General features: G+C 37.1%; 1 protein-coding gene across 2 annotated transcripts in view; it reads left to right on the top strand.

Moving 5' to 3' along the window:
• pvrl2l (PVR cell adhesion molecule related 2 like) overlaps nt 1–19,079 on the top strand; it is a 178,287-nt gene that overhangs the window by 73,581 nt on the left and 85,627 nt on the right. For both annotated transcript variants that reach the window (XM_065286636.2, XM_065286632.2), the window contains exons 2-6: nt 1,887–1,996; nt 2,296–2,539; nt 5,565–5,858; nt 8,342–8,459; nt 11,578–11,726. In XM_065286636.2, coding sequence (XP_065142708.1) covers nt 1,887–1,996; nt 2,296–2,539; nt 5,565–5,858; nt 8,342–8,459; nt 11,578–11,726 — 915 coding nt within the window. The remainder of the gene's footprint in view (nt 1–1,886; nt 1,997–2,295; nt 2,540–5,564; nt 5,859–8,341; nt 8,460–11,577; nt 11,727–19,079) is intronic.

Raw genomic sequence — 19,079 nt, 5'->3', positions numbered from 1 at the left:
TATATTTATCAGTTGACAGATTAGATAGCTTTAACTAAAACATATTAAGCCAAGTAAACACTCATAAATGCTTGGCCAATACATTCCAAGCATGTTAGCTTTGTATACGTACTATATACAGTATAAAACATATACAGAGAGCAATATTTGTTTTTTTCTGCTCTGTACACTGCCTTGAGCAAACATATCTTACTGTTTGAAGCTTTGCAAATCTTTGGTCGTATCGATTTTAATGTCTTTGTAGAATATGAGCCTTGTTCAGTACAGCTGAGCTTTTTTTGAGACAGTGCAGGGATTTTAACCCGAGCGAGGATTGCTTTTGCGTTTGAAGCGGGTGGATTCAAAGCATTTTTCTCGTATAACAAGTCAAGCCATGTTTATGTATAATTTGATGTAGTCACGACCCTGTATTTGATAGCGCTAATCCTCTCCAGGGCGCCAAGCAATTTGAGGTCTGTCTTTAGAGTGTGTTTGGGTGCGCTGATAATGTTTCTGTACGTTGTGAAGTGCTTGTGTGTGTATGTGCGCGCCGAGCCGTTCCCTTTCCAGTATATGTTGCAGATCTCCTGCTACTCGCTGGCCTTTAACTCCAGTAGCTCCAGCTGGAGATCTCTCGCTCCTCTCCACAGGTGCTCGCTTGAGTCTGCACACCACCCTAGCCAAAACGTGGGTAGTTTATTTGAACCTGAGAGATAGTAAAGAGAAAGTGAACTTTGTGGTTTGTGCCGACACAAAGATTCGAGACAGATCATGGCCATTGGGTTAAACTTTTCAGAAGCGTGAAGGATCGGCATTGCTGTACCAGACTTGGCCCTTGGCTTTTAGTTTAACTATCAGCGAGTCGTACTGTATGACTGCTATCAGGAGTTTACATAATCATGGCGTTCACTTTTATGGCATCATAAATGTCGTAGGATATTATGATGTTGTGATCACTTGCCTGTTAAAGGACAAAGTACAGTTTCAGAAGCAGGTTTAATGTAATTTCAACTTTAATGGTTTAAAATTAAATGACTCTCTCAAAACTAGAATATGCAAAATTCATCTGTCTTTTACGGCAATAATTTGCATGTGCACATAACATTCAGATTGTACCAATGAGGTGTTTGTCACACAATGGATATCTAAATAATTGGCAATTATTGCAAAATGTTCCCTAGAGAGACGTTAGCCATGATTATACAGAATGAAGTTCTAGGTGAAATAAAAATCGACCCCGTGTGCTTTCTTAATAAACATTTCGGGTGTTATCGATTAAACCGTGCACATTATGCCTGTGAAAAAAAGTCTTCATAATCTTTCATTAAAAGGTAATAACAGCTTCTACAACAGCTTTTCTTTTCTGTTGAACTCCTTTTATTTATTAACCCCTTAACAACAACCATCTGTCATATAAAAAGCGCTCTACAACATATAATCAATTCACAATGGATGCAATCACGTACATTTTTCATCTTGGCTTCCACTTGTTTTTATGTTCAAATAAGTTCTCTCATCCAAAGTCATTTGTTCAACACAGCTCTGATTTGTATCTGTGATCTGTATATATTGACGCCGGGATGATGTGAGGTAGCAGAAACTTTTTCCCCCCCTTTTTAATTATGGGCAATCAAAGCTGGAGAGGTCTCAGACTGTCCCGGCATGTCAATGCATATCAATCCAAAAACTTCTTCTGAGGTTTTAATCAGTCCAAGACTGCAGTTTGTTCCCGAAGAAAGTTCAGGCCGAGGAATATAACACTGAGTCACTTCGGTGTGTTTCTTATTAGGGAAAAGCCTGTCGGCTGGGTTTCAGTTTCAACATTTTGATTTGTTCCTAATCATTTGCAGATTTGAAGCTTGCAATGCTGGAATGTACTAATCTTTCCCTTTTTTCCTCTTTGGCAGGGGTCTCGAGTCAGCGTGTTCGAGTTGAAGCCGAAGTCACGGCGTACCCGAACAGTTCTGTCAATCTGCGCTGTGAGTTCCTAAACAGCGGCAACACCAAACTCACACAGGTACAAATAAAAGCTTGGCAATTGATCTTAACAGAATGCGACTGTTTGCCAATGATGAGTAATTTGGGGGCGGCCAACGAAATGTGTTTTTTTTCTTTTGCTCGAGGCAAGCTCAGAGTCCTAAAGCGCACAATTAACCTGTAGGAGATGGCTTTTATCACTTTGCACTTTGTTGTGTCACACCTGGTTAGGACAACTGACGATTCAGTAGAAGTGATCCGTTCTTATTGCCCCGCAAATAGGTGATTTGTTGAAACTAAACGTAGTGCACAGATTAAGTCCCACGTTTTGATTTTCAGGTCTCGTGGATGTTCGAGCGCGTTGAAGGCGACAGACAAAACATCGCTGTATACCACCCCCAGTATGGAGCGAGTTTCCCTAATAAAGACTTTGAAGGCCGAGTAAAGTTCACGGTCAGCACCCTGGAGAATCCGTCCATCAAGATCGACAAAATGAGGATGACGGATGCGGGCAGGTACATTTGCGAGTTTGCCACTTACCCCAGCGGAAACGAGCAGGGGACGACCACTCTCATCATGCTGGGTAGGTTACATGGTTTGCGTTATTTATAGGCCTGCTACAGTGCTTTTTAAACTCGGACTGCTCTTGTTTCAGTTTGTGCTGAATTATTTACCTTTAGATCAGAGCTACTCGATAGGAAATGTATAGGATGTTTCTTTATAGTTATGTATTTGATCAAATGATCAAAATATTGCACATAACTATTATTTATTTATCTTTTTTATCTTTTTTTATTTATGTATTTTTATTCATTATTTATTTATTGCTTGGCAAAAATGAATCGCGATTAATCGCATACAAAATAAAAGTGTTTTTTTTTTATGTATATTTAACCACACATGCATACATAATTTTTTTTTTTTTTATAATAGAATTTTTTTAAATACTTTTTTTAACATACATACATAAATGTGTTTGTATTTATATATACATAATTATTACACAGTACACACACATATATTATGCAAAAAAAATCACTTATTTTGTATGCGATTAATCGCGATTCATCTTTGTCAAGCACTAAATAAATAAATAAATAATGAATAAAAATGAATAAATTAAAAAACATAAATAATAGTTATGTGCAATATATTGATCACTTCAGTAACACCCTAATTACACACAGTACACACTCATATTATGCCAAAAATTCAAAAAAAATTTGTATGCGATTAATCGTGATTAATCATTAGCCAGCACCAATTTATTTATTTAAAGGGATAGTTCATACAAAAATGAAAATTGTTTCATCATTGTTGATCATTTACCCACTGTCATGTTGTTACAAATGATGACACAGTTTTGATTTTTGGGTAACTAACCCTTTTAATTAATCTCAAAACTTAAAACATTATTGTACTGAATATCTTGTATCGCATTGTTTAGAAAATCACATTTTTCTTTTATATGATACGACCCCAATTTTTTATCTAATACGAGATTTTTTGCACTATTTTGATTGAAAGACATGAGTAATTTAAGCACTTTATTAATGTGCATCAGTATAACGCTTTATAGTAATAAATGGCAATATTTACCCGGGTGATTCTCACAAAATCCAGTGTCCATTCTCACGAAATCCGTGTCCAGCATCAGAATTTGTAAAAAATTTTTTGCACATATACGATTAAGATCTGAACTTACTGTAACCATTACTTTTAGAGGATTTAAAATGTTTTCCCAATAAAATTATTTCAATTTTTTAGATTATCATTATAAAAAAATTGTCATTACCGCAACACGATATTACATTAAATATATGCATTTACAAACTCATATTTCGGTAATGAGAACTAAAAAGTTGTCTACTGTAGGTACTATGACAAACAAAATTTCAACTTTTATTAGAGAAAAAATTAAAACTGCTTACCTGGTAGCCATCTAGAGTGTCACAGTCAATTATGTCCCTTCCAACAAATTTCTTTTGAAAAGGTTAGTTCCTTGAGGGCTTAAACAATGATTGAAAATTGTTGTGGAGGATGAGAGAATTTTTCTTGGACACATTTATATTCCTTATTATTTTCTCTACATTTACCAATGATCACCAAATACCACATGTTTCTTTACTGTAAATGTTTATAGTATAACATGCACTGAAGCTTTTTTTTTGATTTTTTAATTATAAATATTTCCATGTCAAAGAACCCAAATCCAGTCATGGACACGTTGCGGTAATGAAAATTTTCCCCTTAAATGTGGAAAAAACACCAAAATTTGTTTGTATGATGTCATTTAAAATCATGTGCAACATAGTCAGACTACATGAAGAGATGTTTGTAACTGTATATATTAATACTCTTACTTTTGAATTTAGTTTTTTTATCAAAATGTTTCATGGCACCTCATAATTTCGTGAGAATCACCCACCGCCACATACACTCTTAGAAAGGATGTGTTAATTTTTTACACATCTTTTTGTGTTTTAACACATTATTTGTAATTTTAACACATGTGTCATTTTGTGTTAAAATAAAACACAAGTTGTGTTGAAAGTAACACAAAATGCGTTGTTTTAATAATAACACGGAGATGGGTGGATTCTGGGACAATGCATTTAGTGTGTTGTCCCAGAATCAACACTAATGTTGTTTTTAACACATGCGTTCTATGAGTGTATTCGTATTGTTTTACTTTAACAAATTTAAAAAAAAAACCCATTGTGAACATGTTTGAGCGACGATGCACACAAATCTTTGATTCTGCACTTTAAATCTGTTTAAAAGAAGTAATTTGCCAAAATTAATCAAACCCCGGCGCCATTTGTGCTAGTGACGATAAATCTGAGATACTATTGTAATATCTCTGTCTGCAAGGGACTTAATCAGCAAATAATTCTTGCACTAAAAGCACTGCGTTATTCATAATATTGCATCATTTTATATCCCCAACAAAATCATGTCAACTACATCGTAAATATTCAATCTATCAGAATAGGCCTGGTAAAGACCACAAATGCATGTCTCAAGATTGATGCCTTAGCTGGAAAATCTTTAGCAACTTTAGTGCAATTAGGAAAGCCCAGACACTGAGGCGTGCTAAACTACATTAGCTTTACTCACAGTAGCGTTTCTTCTGTCTGCTTTAATGCTTATGTTTCCCATTAGCTTGATTCATCATTTCAATGACTAAGCTGAAGCTATCATCAGAAAGCGAGTGATGTTGTGAATCATTTCTGCGTCTGTTTGTTATTCTTTGTGTGGAGATGTGTGCAAGCTTCTCGCTCTGTTTGCCCTCCACGCTTACCGCGGTTACATAAAGTAATACATTAACTCTCAACTCGTTCATTTTGTGTGGTTGTTTGTGACATCTCTTTCTCTCTCTCTTTCTCTCTCTAACTTGTGCTAGTACTTTTTTCTTTTCTGACCTTGGTTTCTCTAAAAAAAAAAAAAAAAAAACTAAAAAAACACACAGAACGGTTCAGTTCCTGTGTAGCTCTGCCGCAGGCCTTTTCTAGCTCAAAAGTTTTCGCTTCTTGATTTATAAAATATTGTCATTTGAAAACAAAGTCTCGATCATAACCCTTTTCAAACCTTGTTTTCTCCCTCAGCCAGACCCAAAAACTCTGCTTCCCCCGTCACAGTGCAAGCCGGCTCCTCTGAGGTAGTCGTGGCACGTTGCGAGGCAGGCCAGGGAAAACCCGAGGCTACTATCTCCTGGAATACAAACATCGCCGGGCGCTATAACCACACTTCTGTACCTGAGAGGGACGGCACTGTGACTGTGAAGAGCGAATATCGGATTGTCCCGACTCCAAACGAAAATGGAAAAGAAATCACTTGTGTGGTGAATCAAAGGACGCAGAGCGAACCTCAGTCATTCGCCTTGAAGCTGGTCGTGCAGTGTAAGATACATACACAAACTTACATGCTATGGTTCATTCCCAGTAAAATACACAAAATACATATTTACTTTAGTTTTAGTTTTTTAAGTATTTATTTTAGCTTTATTTTAAATGTTTTTATGTAAAAAAAATATTTTTTAGCTTCATTTAAACTGTTTTATGTAAACATATAAATGTGACATTTTTAGTGTGAAGGTGGATTATAAAGGTTTTAAATCGTATTTTTAAATGGTAAGTTTGGTTTTGATACTGTACATAACAGTATCAGACAAACAATTCAATCTTAATGTTTTCTTCAAATTTTTTAGTTAGTTTTAAAGCCAGGAAAAGGCCTTTTTAGTTTAGTTTAACATTTTCAGTTGTACATTAAAATTTTCATCCTTTGTAATTCATAACTTTTTTTTGTTAAAAATAAACCTAAATAGGTCTGAGGAAATGTTTTTCAACAAAGTAAAGATAAGTACTTAAAGTAACCTGGGATTTTATTTTTCAAAGAGAGATTGTAATAATGATGCAAAACTTGATGGACTGCAGCTTTAAGGGTCCACTGTGTAAATTTTTAGCGTTTGATCTCAGGGTTTCCAGCAGAAAATGTGTTAGTTAAAGGAATATTCCATTTTCTTAAAAGAAAAATCCAGATAATTTACTGGATAATTTACTCATCCAAAATGTTGATGTCTTTCTTTATTCAGTCGAGAAGAAATTATGTTTTTTGAGGAAAACATTGCAGGATTTTTCTCATTTTAATGGACTTTAATAGAGCCCAACATTTAATACTTAACTCAACACTTAACAGTTTTTTTCAACAGAGTTTCAAAGGACCATAAACAATCCCAAACGAGGCATAAGGGTCTTATCTAGCAAAACGATTGTCATTTTTGACAAGAAAAATAAAAAATATGCTCTTTTAAACCACAACTTTTCGTCTAGGTCCGGTCCAGCGTGACCTAACGTAAATGCGTAGTGACGTAGGGAGGTCACGTGTTACATATATAAAACGCACATTTGCGGACCATTGTAAACAATAAACTGACACAAAGACATTAATTAGTATCAGTTGACATACAACAACGTAGGAACGGTCCTCGTTCTCAACACTTGTAAACACTGGGGCGGAGTTTCGCGTTCGTCCTCTGTGACCTCTTGACGTCATGACGTATTGCGTCATGGCGCATCACGACCGGATCTAGACGAGAAGTTGTGCTTTAAAAGTGCATATTTTTTATTTTTCTTGTCAAAAATGACAATCGTTTCGCTAGATAAGACCCTTATGCCTCGTTTTCACTTTTCCATAAAAAAAGATCATTGCAAGGGGCAATCATTTGGATATTTTTATGTTGCGATACATTTGGGATTAAACTGGTTAAGATTTCATGACATTTTTAATGTCCACGGTACTTACACAGTGATATAACGTTAGCTACCTACAAACAAGGACAGCTAGGGTCGAAAGTTGAATATGCGTCGCAAAATTAGATTGCGTCCATTTGTACCCCTCCAGAGTAGGATGAAGGAAAATTTAAGAAGTAGTTGTAGATATCAGGATACTGCAGGTCATGAAAGCTATCCGTTCCTAATTAAAAGCACCACGGGTGAATTATAATGATCATTTTGTTTAATTTATTAAGTTTGCTATGTACATGGCTATGTCTTTCAAAATTAAATTGCGCTGTGAACTCTTGCCTTTAAACTTATGCTGTCACCATTTATTTCATAGTTGCTCTCGGCTGTCTGTCAAAATGGCGCTACTGTAGTAAGATGGCGGCACAAAATGACGATTTCTATATCAGGCTCATTCTAAGGTTATAAAACAATACTGTTCATTTTGTAAAGTCTGATAATATAGTTTAATTGCATTTGTCAAGAGATCATTTTTAAAGTTACACAATGCACAAAACCGTCTTTTAGTTTTGGTTCAATCTTTCGTTAACGACAATGACACAGACGTGCACTCATAATCCTCACATAATTCATTCATAACAGCTTTTTTCTAACTTCTCTCTTCTTTTATCTGAAAATGCATTCAGGCGTCATGTGTCTGCCTAAACACATTTTCACTTTTTTTTCTTCAAAGCTATTTACAGAGTGTTTGAGACGTCAGCGTTAGCATAGTCAAGCTGGAATGTTCGGGGTTGTCGGAGATTTGCGGCTTCGCCGTTCCTTTAATAAATCCTGTTGTTGGAACATCCTCGCCTCTTGCACTTTCTTTTATTCTGCACTTCTCCCGTGTGTCAAAGACTCGCTGTGCAACCTTCAGCATATCTGTATCTTATTTTGACACCCCTGAACAGTAGATAATCAGCCTTTAAACTGCGCTTTCAGTGCTGGACAATGAAACTACAAGAACGTACCGTTTTCCAGTGGCATGACATATGGATGTTGTTTTTTAAAGTAGCACCAAGAACAAGTTACTTTTTCCAACATTTCACAAACCAAATGCTTCATGGTTTCTAATGTCTCTCTCTCACTCGTTCTCTTTCTAGACCCCCCAACTGTGACAATAGAAGGATATGACAATAACTGGTATATGGGTCGGGCTGATGCTGTACTGACTTGTCAGGCTGATGCAAACCCTGCGCCATCAGATGTAAAATGGACGGCGTAAGTGATCCTTCATTCATGCATAAACTCACAATGAAAATAAAAATATGCGAATCCAAACACGTATGACTTGTTTATGTGTATTTTATATTTTTTTCACGTTCGTAGCAAAACTAACACAGAAGAACCCTAGATTTATAATAACATAAGGGTAAAAATAATTGAATATTATTAATAGCACGCATGCTATGCATTTGTTATATTTTGTTGTCATTATTATTAATCTTGTCTTAACGGAAGCCACATTTTGTTTATGTGCTGTTGGTGTTCGTATCAATGTGAAGTTGTTGAACTGTAGCTAGAATATAACGAAGCAAAGTCAAAGATAAGAGGTTAGCTGTTAACAGAAGCCAAAGACTAATTGGTACTGAATTGAGAAAGTATCTCTGCCTCTAGCATAATACAACAACGGCCTATTAACGCTTCAATGCTTCGTCTTCATTTTCTCTACAAAACAAAAGAGAATATGAATCGATACAGATAAAGAAACCGCATTTATTAATAAGACCTGTTGGGTGATGGAGACTTGGATGTAGTTTCAAGTTCACATGGATGGAACACTTCTCGCGAAATTAGACTTAGGTGTCATGAAACATTTTGATAAAAAAAAGTAAGAGTATCAAAAAAAGAAGCATACAGTTACAAACATCTCTTCATGTACTATTTTGCACATGATTTCAAATCACATACAAACCAATTTTGTTGTTTTTTCCACATTTAAGGGGAAAATTCTCATTACCGCAATGTTTCCATGACTGGATTTGGGTTCTTTGACATGGAAATATTTATAATTAAAAAATCTAAAAAATTAAAAGCTTCAGTGCATGTTATACTATAAACATTTACAGTAAAGAAACGTGGTATTTGGTGATCATTGGTTAATGTAGAGACAATAATAAGGAATATAAATGTGTCCAAGACCAATTTTCTCATCCTCCGCAACAATTTTCAATCATTGTTTAAGCCCTCAACGAACTAACATTAAAAAAAAGTTTTAATTTTTTCCCTTCAGATAAAAGTTTTGTTTGTCATAGTACCTAGACAACTTTTTAGTTGTCATTACCGAAACATGAGTTTATAAATGCATATATTTAATGTAATATCATGTTGCGGTAATGATAATTTTTGATAATGATAATCTAAAAAATGTAAATAATTCTATAGGAAATATTTTTTAAATCCTCTAAAAATAATGGTTATAGTAAGTTCAGACCTTAATCTTATATTTGCAAAAATGCTTTTTAAAAATTCTGATTTCGTGAGGATCACCCTTTTACATTGCATAGGAACTTTTTGAACGTGGTTGCCAATCAGAAATGGATTTGATGCACAAATAAATGCGGATTTGTGCTGTGCTTCAAAATACATGAAGTTTGGTAACTCTCCATGTGGTTGAATCACAGATATAAGCGGGGTGATCTGTTAACACGCTCACAGTAAGAACAGATGCCGCTTGTGAATATAAGTCAGACCGTGTCTCGTTTTAACAAATGTGGCGTTGATCTGCAAATCCCTCTAATCTCTATAATTCTAGAAGCCCTCCCTTAATAAAATTCATGTTGCAAATCAACATTTAAATTGATGAAATGAGCTTGTCATCCACAAATTGGCCGTTTTAATATTATTGCCACTGTGTGATACCTGAAGAGATTTTATCTACTGCATATATAAATGCTGCACTTAAAGGGCCAATAATATGCACATTTTTACAAGATGCAATAAGTCTTAAGTGTGCCTAGAATGTGAAAGTTGCAGCTCAAAATACCCCAATCTATAGCTTTTTTTGGAGCAAAAAAGTGGGGTTTTCATGTGTGTATCTTCAAATGCAAATGACCTACTGCCCTACTCCCTTACCAACAGACAGTGACTGCTTTTGGTTAAAAATAGAGCTGATTTCTGCTAATGCATAATAAGACAATATCATCTATAGCATTAGTGCTACAATGTGCTAGCAAAAACATTTAGAAAAGCTGGGTAAAATTAACCAGGCAGTCAGTGGCTGTGGGTGGGGCTTTGTTAGTGTGACATCACATTAACAAGAGAATCAAAACAGCATGTCTAATGAGCCTGCTCTGCTCTGGTTTAATAGGGATTAAAAATGAGGAGTGGATGGTTTTATTTTCATTGTGGGGTGGTTGTGTTCACACACTCCCAATACACTTATGTCCAAACACCTTGTAAAAGTGGATTTTGCATAATATGGGCCCTTATGGGCCCTTAACTCTTTCACCGCCAGCGTTTAAAAAAAAAAGTTGCCAGCCAGCGCCAGCGTTTTTCATGATTTTCACCAAAGTTTAATGCCTTCCAGAAAATGTTCTTCTTTAAATATATAAACATACAATATACCAAATGAAAGAACAGATCCTCTGCTTTCAAACAAAAAAAAACGTTTCATCCTACCTTTAGTGGTTCTTTTGCAATCAGCTTTTGAATATGGGTAGGTTTTTGCAAAAACACCATATTTTAAGTAAAAAGCAGAGATAATTCCATTTTTATGACGGATTTTTCATAGAGATCCCATTCAGAGCGATCTTTAAAACAGACACGGACATGCAGCAGCTTGCCATAGAGCAATACTTCCGGTTTTAAAAAGTTGCGGAAGGGCGCCACCTGGTGGATAATAGCGGTATTGCGGAAAGACGGAAAATCTCGTCATTGGCGGGGAAGCGTTTTCTCTTAATTGACGAGATATCTTGGCAATGGCGGGGAAAGAGTTAAGCCACTGTCGGCAGTATATAGAAACACATCAAATGACATAGACCACTACATGTTATGATGAATTATCAACATATCTGAGGCTTAAAGTACTTTACTGTATCACATCCAGTGATATTTACACCGTGTACACACACGACTGAAGCTCTTGACCTTTGATGTTTTGAGTCCAAGACAAAAGCCATTAGATTGTAGCCAACTCCCAGCATGTGCTCGTTGATCTTCTAGTGGGCACATTTGTGTGACCCGCTGTGACTTTTTGCTGTGACAAATTTCAAACCGGTGGACCGTGTTAAAATCTTAAAAACATGTTTTGGTGTTTCATGACTCTTTAATGGTATTAAATGGTATTATAGTATTATAATATACATGGATTGAAAATATACCATTTTGTGTTCCTCAGCGTATCTGGTCCGATGCCGGCTTCGGTACAGGTGGATCAGAACCAGCTGCGGGTGAAGAAAGTTGACGAAACCGTAAACACGACTTTCATCTGTGAAGTGAAGAACAGTCTGGGATCTGGCAAAAAAGAGGTCGCCATCACCGTCATCGGTGAGTAGAAACAAAGTGCAGGAATGCCGCACCACACATACAGATTCAGATAGCTTTGTGATGTTCACAGCACATGTAAACGGTAAATTCATGGGTCACAGTTTCCTAACCAGGTGCAACATGATAAACAGTATTGACAGTGACCAACCACCAAAAGGAACATCAAAGATGTTGGCACGTCGCACATCATATTGACATTCAGCCCAGACAAAGTACTCATTGCCAGAAAGTTGCATCACGCCTGGATAGGACACCGTGTTTAGATGCACGACACCTCTCTCGGCACATACAATAGGCAGACACACAAACACTAAATGTGGGTGCAGGGTTTCTTCTTGCTGTCTATAAAAGAAGCATTTTAGTATGCTTGCAGACATCTCTCTTGTGAGTACGCTTCAGATGCCAAGCGCTTGCTTGGCGGTTGGCTTTCTAGTTGGCCTTCCTATCCAAATTTTGGGGTATTTTTCTTATAAAAAGTCTTGGTGAAGTTGCTTGGTGTGAGCCAGTTTGCCGGGTTTCTTTTTTTGTTTCACTTCCTTTTCCCTCACCATTCCTAACATTCGTAGAGTACCACTGTATTTTTCTTTAACCTTTCCTTACTAAAAAGCAAGATGCTGTTGTTTTTCCCTCGCTTTTCTTATGCATGCGGTGATTATTATGTTCTGTTCTTTGCACACTCTCACACTTTCACATACACGATACACACATCATTTATTCACAGTGATGCAGTACGCCATTGCAACAGTCCGTTTCTTGAAACGTACCATAGCTTGTTGTCAGTCAGCTACTAGCTCCTGCTTTAGCAAAATGCGCGTGTACGCCCGCAAGCCGCAGCGCTTTTGGCACTTTCTCATGCCAGAGTGAGCGCATGAACCGCATTTAGAATCCGTGGGAATCCTTTTGGAAATGTCGATTGTCTTGTGGGAGAACAAAGGCTCTTTGTAGGCGCGCTGTAGCGAGAAAGTGTGGGTTGTTTTTCTAACGTTTTTTTGACAACAGTAGCACAGGGCAGAGTCTTATCACTGTCGTAAGGATGCCTGGTCCTCTGTTCACAGAAACGTTCACGTACACCCACTCTTTGATACAGTCACTATTGCACTCTTCTAAACTGTTGACGCCAATGAAAAACAACAAGGGGAGCTGTCACGAAGGCTGTCACAGCCTTGTAAATGATCTAGTTGACTCGGTCTTTGCGTGTATTGTACAGCTTTACAACATGTTCATCTATTCTGTGAGGACCATATTAGATCTGCATGAATTTATACTGGTTAGTGCTGGTTTAACATTCACAGTGAGTAGTTGAGAGTGACAGTAATGATGAATGAAATTAATTCACTGAATATTCATGCCACCTTTGGAAAAAAAAGCATTTACATTTATGCATTTAGCAGAGGCTTTTATTTTAGCAGTATGACGGTGTGCTTGTGTTAACTGGAGATCGAACTCACAATCTCTATATATATCAGATAAATCATTTTTCCCACTATCGGACATTGGACGATTGTTTAAAAACATGCAATATTATATCCTGGCAATGAAAAGGGCTAAACAATGCATCAGAGCTCAAGCCCTGCCATTATTTTGAATTGGATCACAGTGACAACAGAATTGCAGTTTGTACGCTTTGCACTTCCAGGATTTCATGACATAATAATTTGAAGTGAATAAAAAGCAACTATCTGAATTGGTAGATGTCTTTCTAAATAACCAAATATCGTATTGGCACAGAAATTTTGCCCACTACTATTGCAATGCTTTATCAACTCGGCTACAGTACAAATATTTGCCATAATTTTATGTTTGTATTACTTATTGTTCATATTAAAGTTCACCTATTTCATTGCTAAAAAAAAAAAAACATTATTTTGTGTACAGGGTTCACACGGGTCCTTGAAATCCTTGAAAGTTTGTGAATCTGGGGGAAATATTCAAGGCCCTGGGAAGTTTTAGAAAATGTACATGCATAGATACAGGTCATTGATAATCCTGGAAAAGAAGTTTTCTGGAAAAAAATCCATGTTATTCCTTGTGTAGTGTAGGATCATATCATTTTTAAGCACACGTGCTAAACTGTTCGCTTTAAATGCTTATATCTTCTGTATGCGAATGTTGATTCATACCAAAATGCTTTTTTGCATAGTTGTGTTTGACACATGCAAACGTCTCTGGTTACGTATGTTACTGTTGTTCCATAAGAAGGGAACGAGACGCTGCGTCTCCCATACTTCCTGCGTCCATGTAATGCTATCTTTGGCAATATTTCAGATCGCGATATACTTCCTGGCTCCCACGTCACCCTGTCTTTATCGTTTAGCCTCAGCATTGGTTGAATTTGATATACACATTCAGACGCACTTACCCCTCGAGGCGTCCCCAAAGTGTCACCGCAGTGACGCAGTGCGAGTTCCCTCCAAAAGGGAACTGTGACAATGTATCTTAAAAGGTAACTCTGTAACCTTGTTCTCCCTTGAAACGTGTCCCCACATTTAGTCCTTGAATTTAAGGGTATTGGATCTGGAAAGTCCTTGAAAGGTCCTTGAATTTGAAGTTAACTAAGGTGTAGGAACCCTGTGTGTATTTGGTATAATACAATGTGTTTGCGTGGTTTATGGTTTAAAAAACACATTATTTTCTACATACCATACATTTTTGTAGCTCCAGATTTCCCTATTTTCCTTAAACGCAAATGTACAAAACTCATCGATTTGAAAAGTGCAAGATCCTGGAGGCATACCGTGGGTGGAGCAAATTACAAGCAAGCAACACACACAAAACATTATCCCACTATTTCTGGATAACTCATGATTCATTGATTTGTGTCGTTTACGTTTATATGCACTTACACGCCGATTGCAAAAAAAAGATATTTGATGCAGTTTTACTTACCGCCTGTGACTCATGACCCAGATGGGACGCCGCAATTCAACGAAATCCAGCATTGAACAAACACATGCACAACTCTAGCTACTTCGGATAAACAAACTATATCCATTGTTTCCATAAAGATGGGTTATTTGGTAAGCTGAACAAGATTAAATTTATCTCGCAAACACTTCTCTAGTAAAGTTGATTTTGTGTCAGCTTTTGATTGGTGTGTGTGCGTGCTCCATTCCGGTTAAAGTGCCCATATAAGGACTTCCACTGTACTTCCTGCACTGAAATTGCCTATAAAAAATAAAGCAAGATTTTATGCATGAGTTTGAAAAAACTTTCTGAAACTTGTATAAACCCTGGCGAAGTGCATTCGGCACAGAAATACTCCATCATACGTCCAACTGCTTTTTTTGGCATTTTGCCTATATTTAGCATGAGGAATCAAACTCTTTAAGGGACATTTGGTAACGAACATGAATGCAATTCATCAAATGATTGTGAAGAGCAATTTAATCAGGCAGACATGGAGTGCATTCGAGCATACTTTAAGGTGCCTTGATCAAAGCGGTGATGTGTGACACATTGTGGTGGTCTGCAGCAATCCAGCACTGCCTGCAAAAATGGGCAAATTGTGTTGTGCGCAAATGTTTTGGCTGCGTTTATGTTGTTATCTGATTTGCATAATTCCTTCAGTCCACTGGGTGCGAAAACGACGCAGACGGTACGTGCCAATAAACAACGTGCAATCCTTTCTAGTGAAGTCACTGCGTAAATGTAGCTTGTTCATTTAAACCATTTAATTTCTCATTTAGTTTTATTGTCATTTATAATCTGTAATTAAAAATTAATTTTGATGGCATTTTAGGTGGCCCAGATGGGCGTTTGATTAGGGCGGCTACTGTACCCAGTTACCGTCAATCCAGGGTGGCCACACGTCTCAACACTTTGTTTGGAGGCGTACAAACAAGAAAATCTTCCAGCTTACAAGCATAGCGAGACTAAAATATCTATAGTGTGCTCGAGCGTCAAAAGGACCGAGATGAACATCATGACAAAGCTCTGCAGATTACAGTTGAGATGTGTGCAAACACAAGAGAGCTTAATATCCCTCCACTCGCAAAACTGTGAATGTGGATTGGGTTGATCCACTGGCCTAGATGCAGAGAAAAAGTGTGTATGTGTGTACACAACATGAATACCTAATTATACTTTGGGGACAAAAATATCCAATTAGGATATTTGGGGTGTGCTCATTTGCAAAAATTATATTTATATATTTTTTATATATATAAGTTTCAGTTGTGGGTTAGTCTTACTTGGATGTAAAATATGTGAATGATATGTCCCAATTTAGCTAAGTGTGTGTGTTTAAAAAGAAACAATGAGATGAAGGGGAGAATTCCCAGGACATTAAAATCACTTTACTTTCTTATTTCCCCTCTCTGTTTGGGACGGGGAGGAACCTCAGCTCGTGCCAGCTAACCGACTAATCATGCAGCTTGCCAAGAAGGAGTGTTTCCCCATTTATTTCCCTTCCCCAGACATTTTCAGACAGCACATGAGGAAAATAAAGGCTTTTATCGTAGGCTCTTGAGAGGCCATTTAGCTGCTTAAATTCCTGGCTCGGCCGCGGTACCCTTTATTGGGTTTGGTAGTGGCTGCTCTTGGGTGCACGCATATTAGCGCATACACAAGACACAATATCCCTTTCTTTAGTGTTGTTTATTACCAGTTAACCGGTTAGACCAGAAACTAGCGAATATAAATCAAATTGAAACAGCATGGACGTTGTCGCAGGCTTAAGCTGGTCTTCCAATGGAGATTCAGATAAGTGGTCACTTGATGTATTTTAATGACTTGTTTTTAAATCATTTTCTTAATCATTTATATTACATCCTTGATCATATCAGGCATTCCACACACATCCTGGAAAGTGAAGCCAAACATTTTGATAACCCTTCGGTGGCTGACTTTAGTATAGGTCATAAACTCCTCCCTTTCTGTGTAAACAAATGGCACGTGAGCCGATCACTACTGCGAAGACTCTGGCTCCAAATGATGTTATTGGCATAAGATGTCAAGGGCCATTTTTTAATATTTTTTCTTTATTTATTTACAATGGAAGTCTATGGAGACACTTTGTCTGTCTTTTTGCGGTTTATGGATCAGATGTCGTCTCAGACTTATCTTAGACAGTTGTCTTTGCATTAGAGACTTCACCTGTAGCGTAATAATCTCTACTGTCTAAAAACAATGTCTGAAAGTTGGCATGTGAGAGAGATAAAGTGTGAGAGTGACCTTATCCATTGACTTCCATAGTAGGAAAAACAAATACTATGGAAGTCAATGGGTACCATCAGCTTTGTGCTTACTCTATTCTGTTAAACACAAAATAAGATAATGATAAATGACTAAGCACACAGTTGACTGCATCTATGGACTTCCATAGTAGGAAAAACAAATACTATGGAAGTCGATGGGTACTGTCCACTGTGTGCTTACTTGATTCTGTTAAACACATAAGAAGATGTTTTGATAAATGGGTAAGCACATAGTTGACTGCATCTATTGACTTCCATAGTAGGAAAACAAATACTATGGACGTCAATGGGTCCAATCAGCTGTGTGCTTACCATCATTAATCAAAATATATATTTTTTGTGTTTAACAGAATAAAAAATGAGTAAGCACACAGTTTTGACACAATCACTACTGCAAAGACTCTGGCGCAAGATGTCAGCGGCTCTTTAATATTTTTCCTTTATTTTTTTACAATGGAAGTCTATGGAGGCACTTTGTTTGTTTGTCTTTTTATGATCTATGGATCAGATCTCGTCTCAGACTTATCATATCAGACAGTTGTCTTTGCATTAGAGACTTCACCTGAAGCGTCATAAGCTCTACTGTCTAAAAACAATGTCTGAAAGTTGGCATGTGAGAGAGACTTTATCCATTGACTTCCATAGTAGGAAAAACAAATAATATGGAAGTCAATGGGTACCATCAACTGTGTGCTTACTCTATTCTGTTAAACACAAAAGAAGATATTTTGATAAATAAGCACATAGTTGACTACCATAGTATTTGTTTTTCCTACTATGGAAGTCAATGGGCCCAATCAGCTGTGTGCTTACCATCATTTATCAAAATATCCTTTTTTGTGTTTAACAGAATAAAAAATGAGTAAGCACACGGTTGTGACATGATCACTACTGCGAAGACTCCAAATTACGTTATCGCCGCAAGCCATTTTTTAGATATTTTTGCTGTATTTTTTACAATGGAAGTCTATGGAGACACTTTGTCTGTCTTTTTATGGTTTATGGATCAGATATCCTCTCAGACTTATCATATCAGACAGTTGTCTTTGCATTAGAGACCTCACCTGAAGCGTCATAAGCTTTACTGTCTAAAAACAATGTCTGAAAGTTACAATGTCTTTGTAATTGACTTCCATAGTAGGAAAAACAAATACTATGGAAGTCAATGGGTCCAATCAGCTGTGTGCTTACCATCATTTATCAAAATATCTTTTTTGTGTTTAATAGAATTAAATGAGGAAGCACACAGTTTTGACACGATCACTACTGCGAAAACTCTTGCTCCAAATGACGTTATTGGCGCATGATCTCAGATATTTTCGCTTTATTTTTTACAAAGGAAGTCTATGGAGACACTTTGTCTGTCTTTTACGGTCTATAGATCACATTTCCTTTCAGACTTATCATATCAGACTGTTGTCTTTGCATTAGAGACTTCACCTGTAGCGTCATAAGCTCTACTGTCTGAAAACAATGTCTGAAAGTTGGCATGTGAGAGGAGGTGTGTGAGTGACCTTATCCATTGACTTCAATAGTAGAAAAAACCAAAAACTATGAAAGTCAATGGGTACCGTCAACTGTGTACTTACTCTATTCTGTTAAACACAAAGATGATATTTTAGGCAAATGAGTAAGCAGATGATCACTACTGCATAGGCTCCAAATACCGTTATCGGCGCAAGCTTTCAGCTGCCATTTTTGAGATATTTCCGCTTTATTTTTTTTACAATGGAAGTCTATTTATGGTTTATGGATCAGATGTCGTCTCAGACTTATCACATCAGACAGTTGTCTCTGCATTAGAGGCTTCACCTGAAGCGTCATAAGCTCTACTGTCTAAAAACAATGTCTGAAAGTTGGCATGCGAGAGATAAGGTGTGAGAGAGACCTTGTTGGCATGGCATCTGGATAAGCTTATCACCCCACAGCTTTGAGAGAAAATCAACAGCGAGACAAAAAGAGTAACAAGACGGGCGAGGAGATATCGCTCCGCCAACAATAAGGTGAAATGTTGGAGAAGTGGGCTTGCAAAATTACCTGGCTTTTTGCCACCTTCAATCATTAAAGCTCATTACAGAAACAAGGGCTCACTGCAGAAACCTCAGGGCGCACTGCGGAAACATTAGGGCACGTTGGTGTTGGCTTTTGCTTTGATCAA

This window comes from Paramisgurnus dabryanus, chromosome 19 (genome assembly GCF_030506205.2).
Source record: "Paramisgurnus dabryanus chromosome 19, PD_genome_1.1, whole genome shotgun sequence".
In the NCBI taxonomy this organism is placed as follows: Eukaryota; Metazoa; Chordata; class Actinopteri; order Cypriniformes; family Cobitidae; genus Paramisgurnus; species Paramisgurnus dabryanus.
Note: the sequence above shows the minus strand (reverse complement) of the source record. Positions and strands in the feature narration are given on the sequence as shown.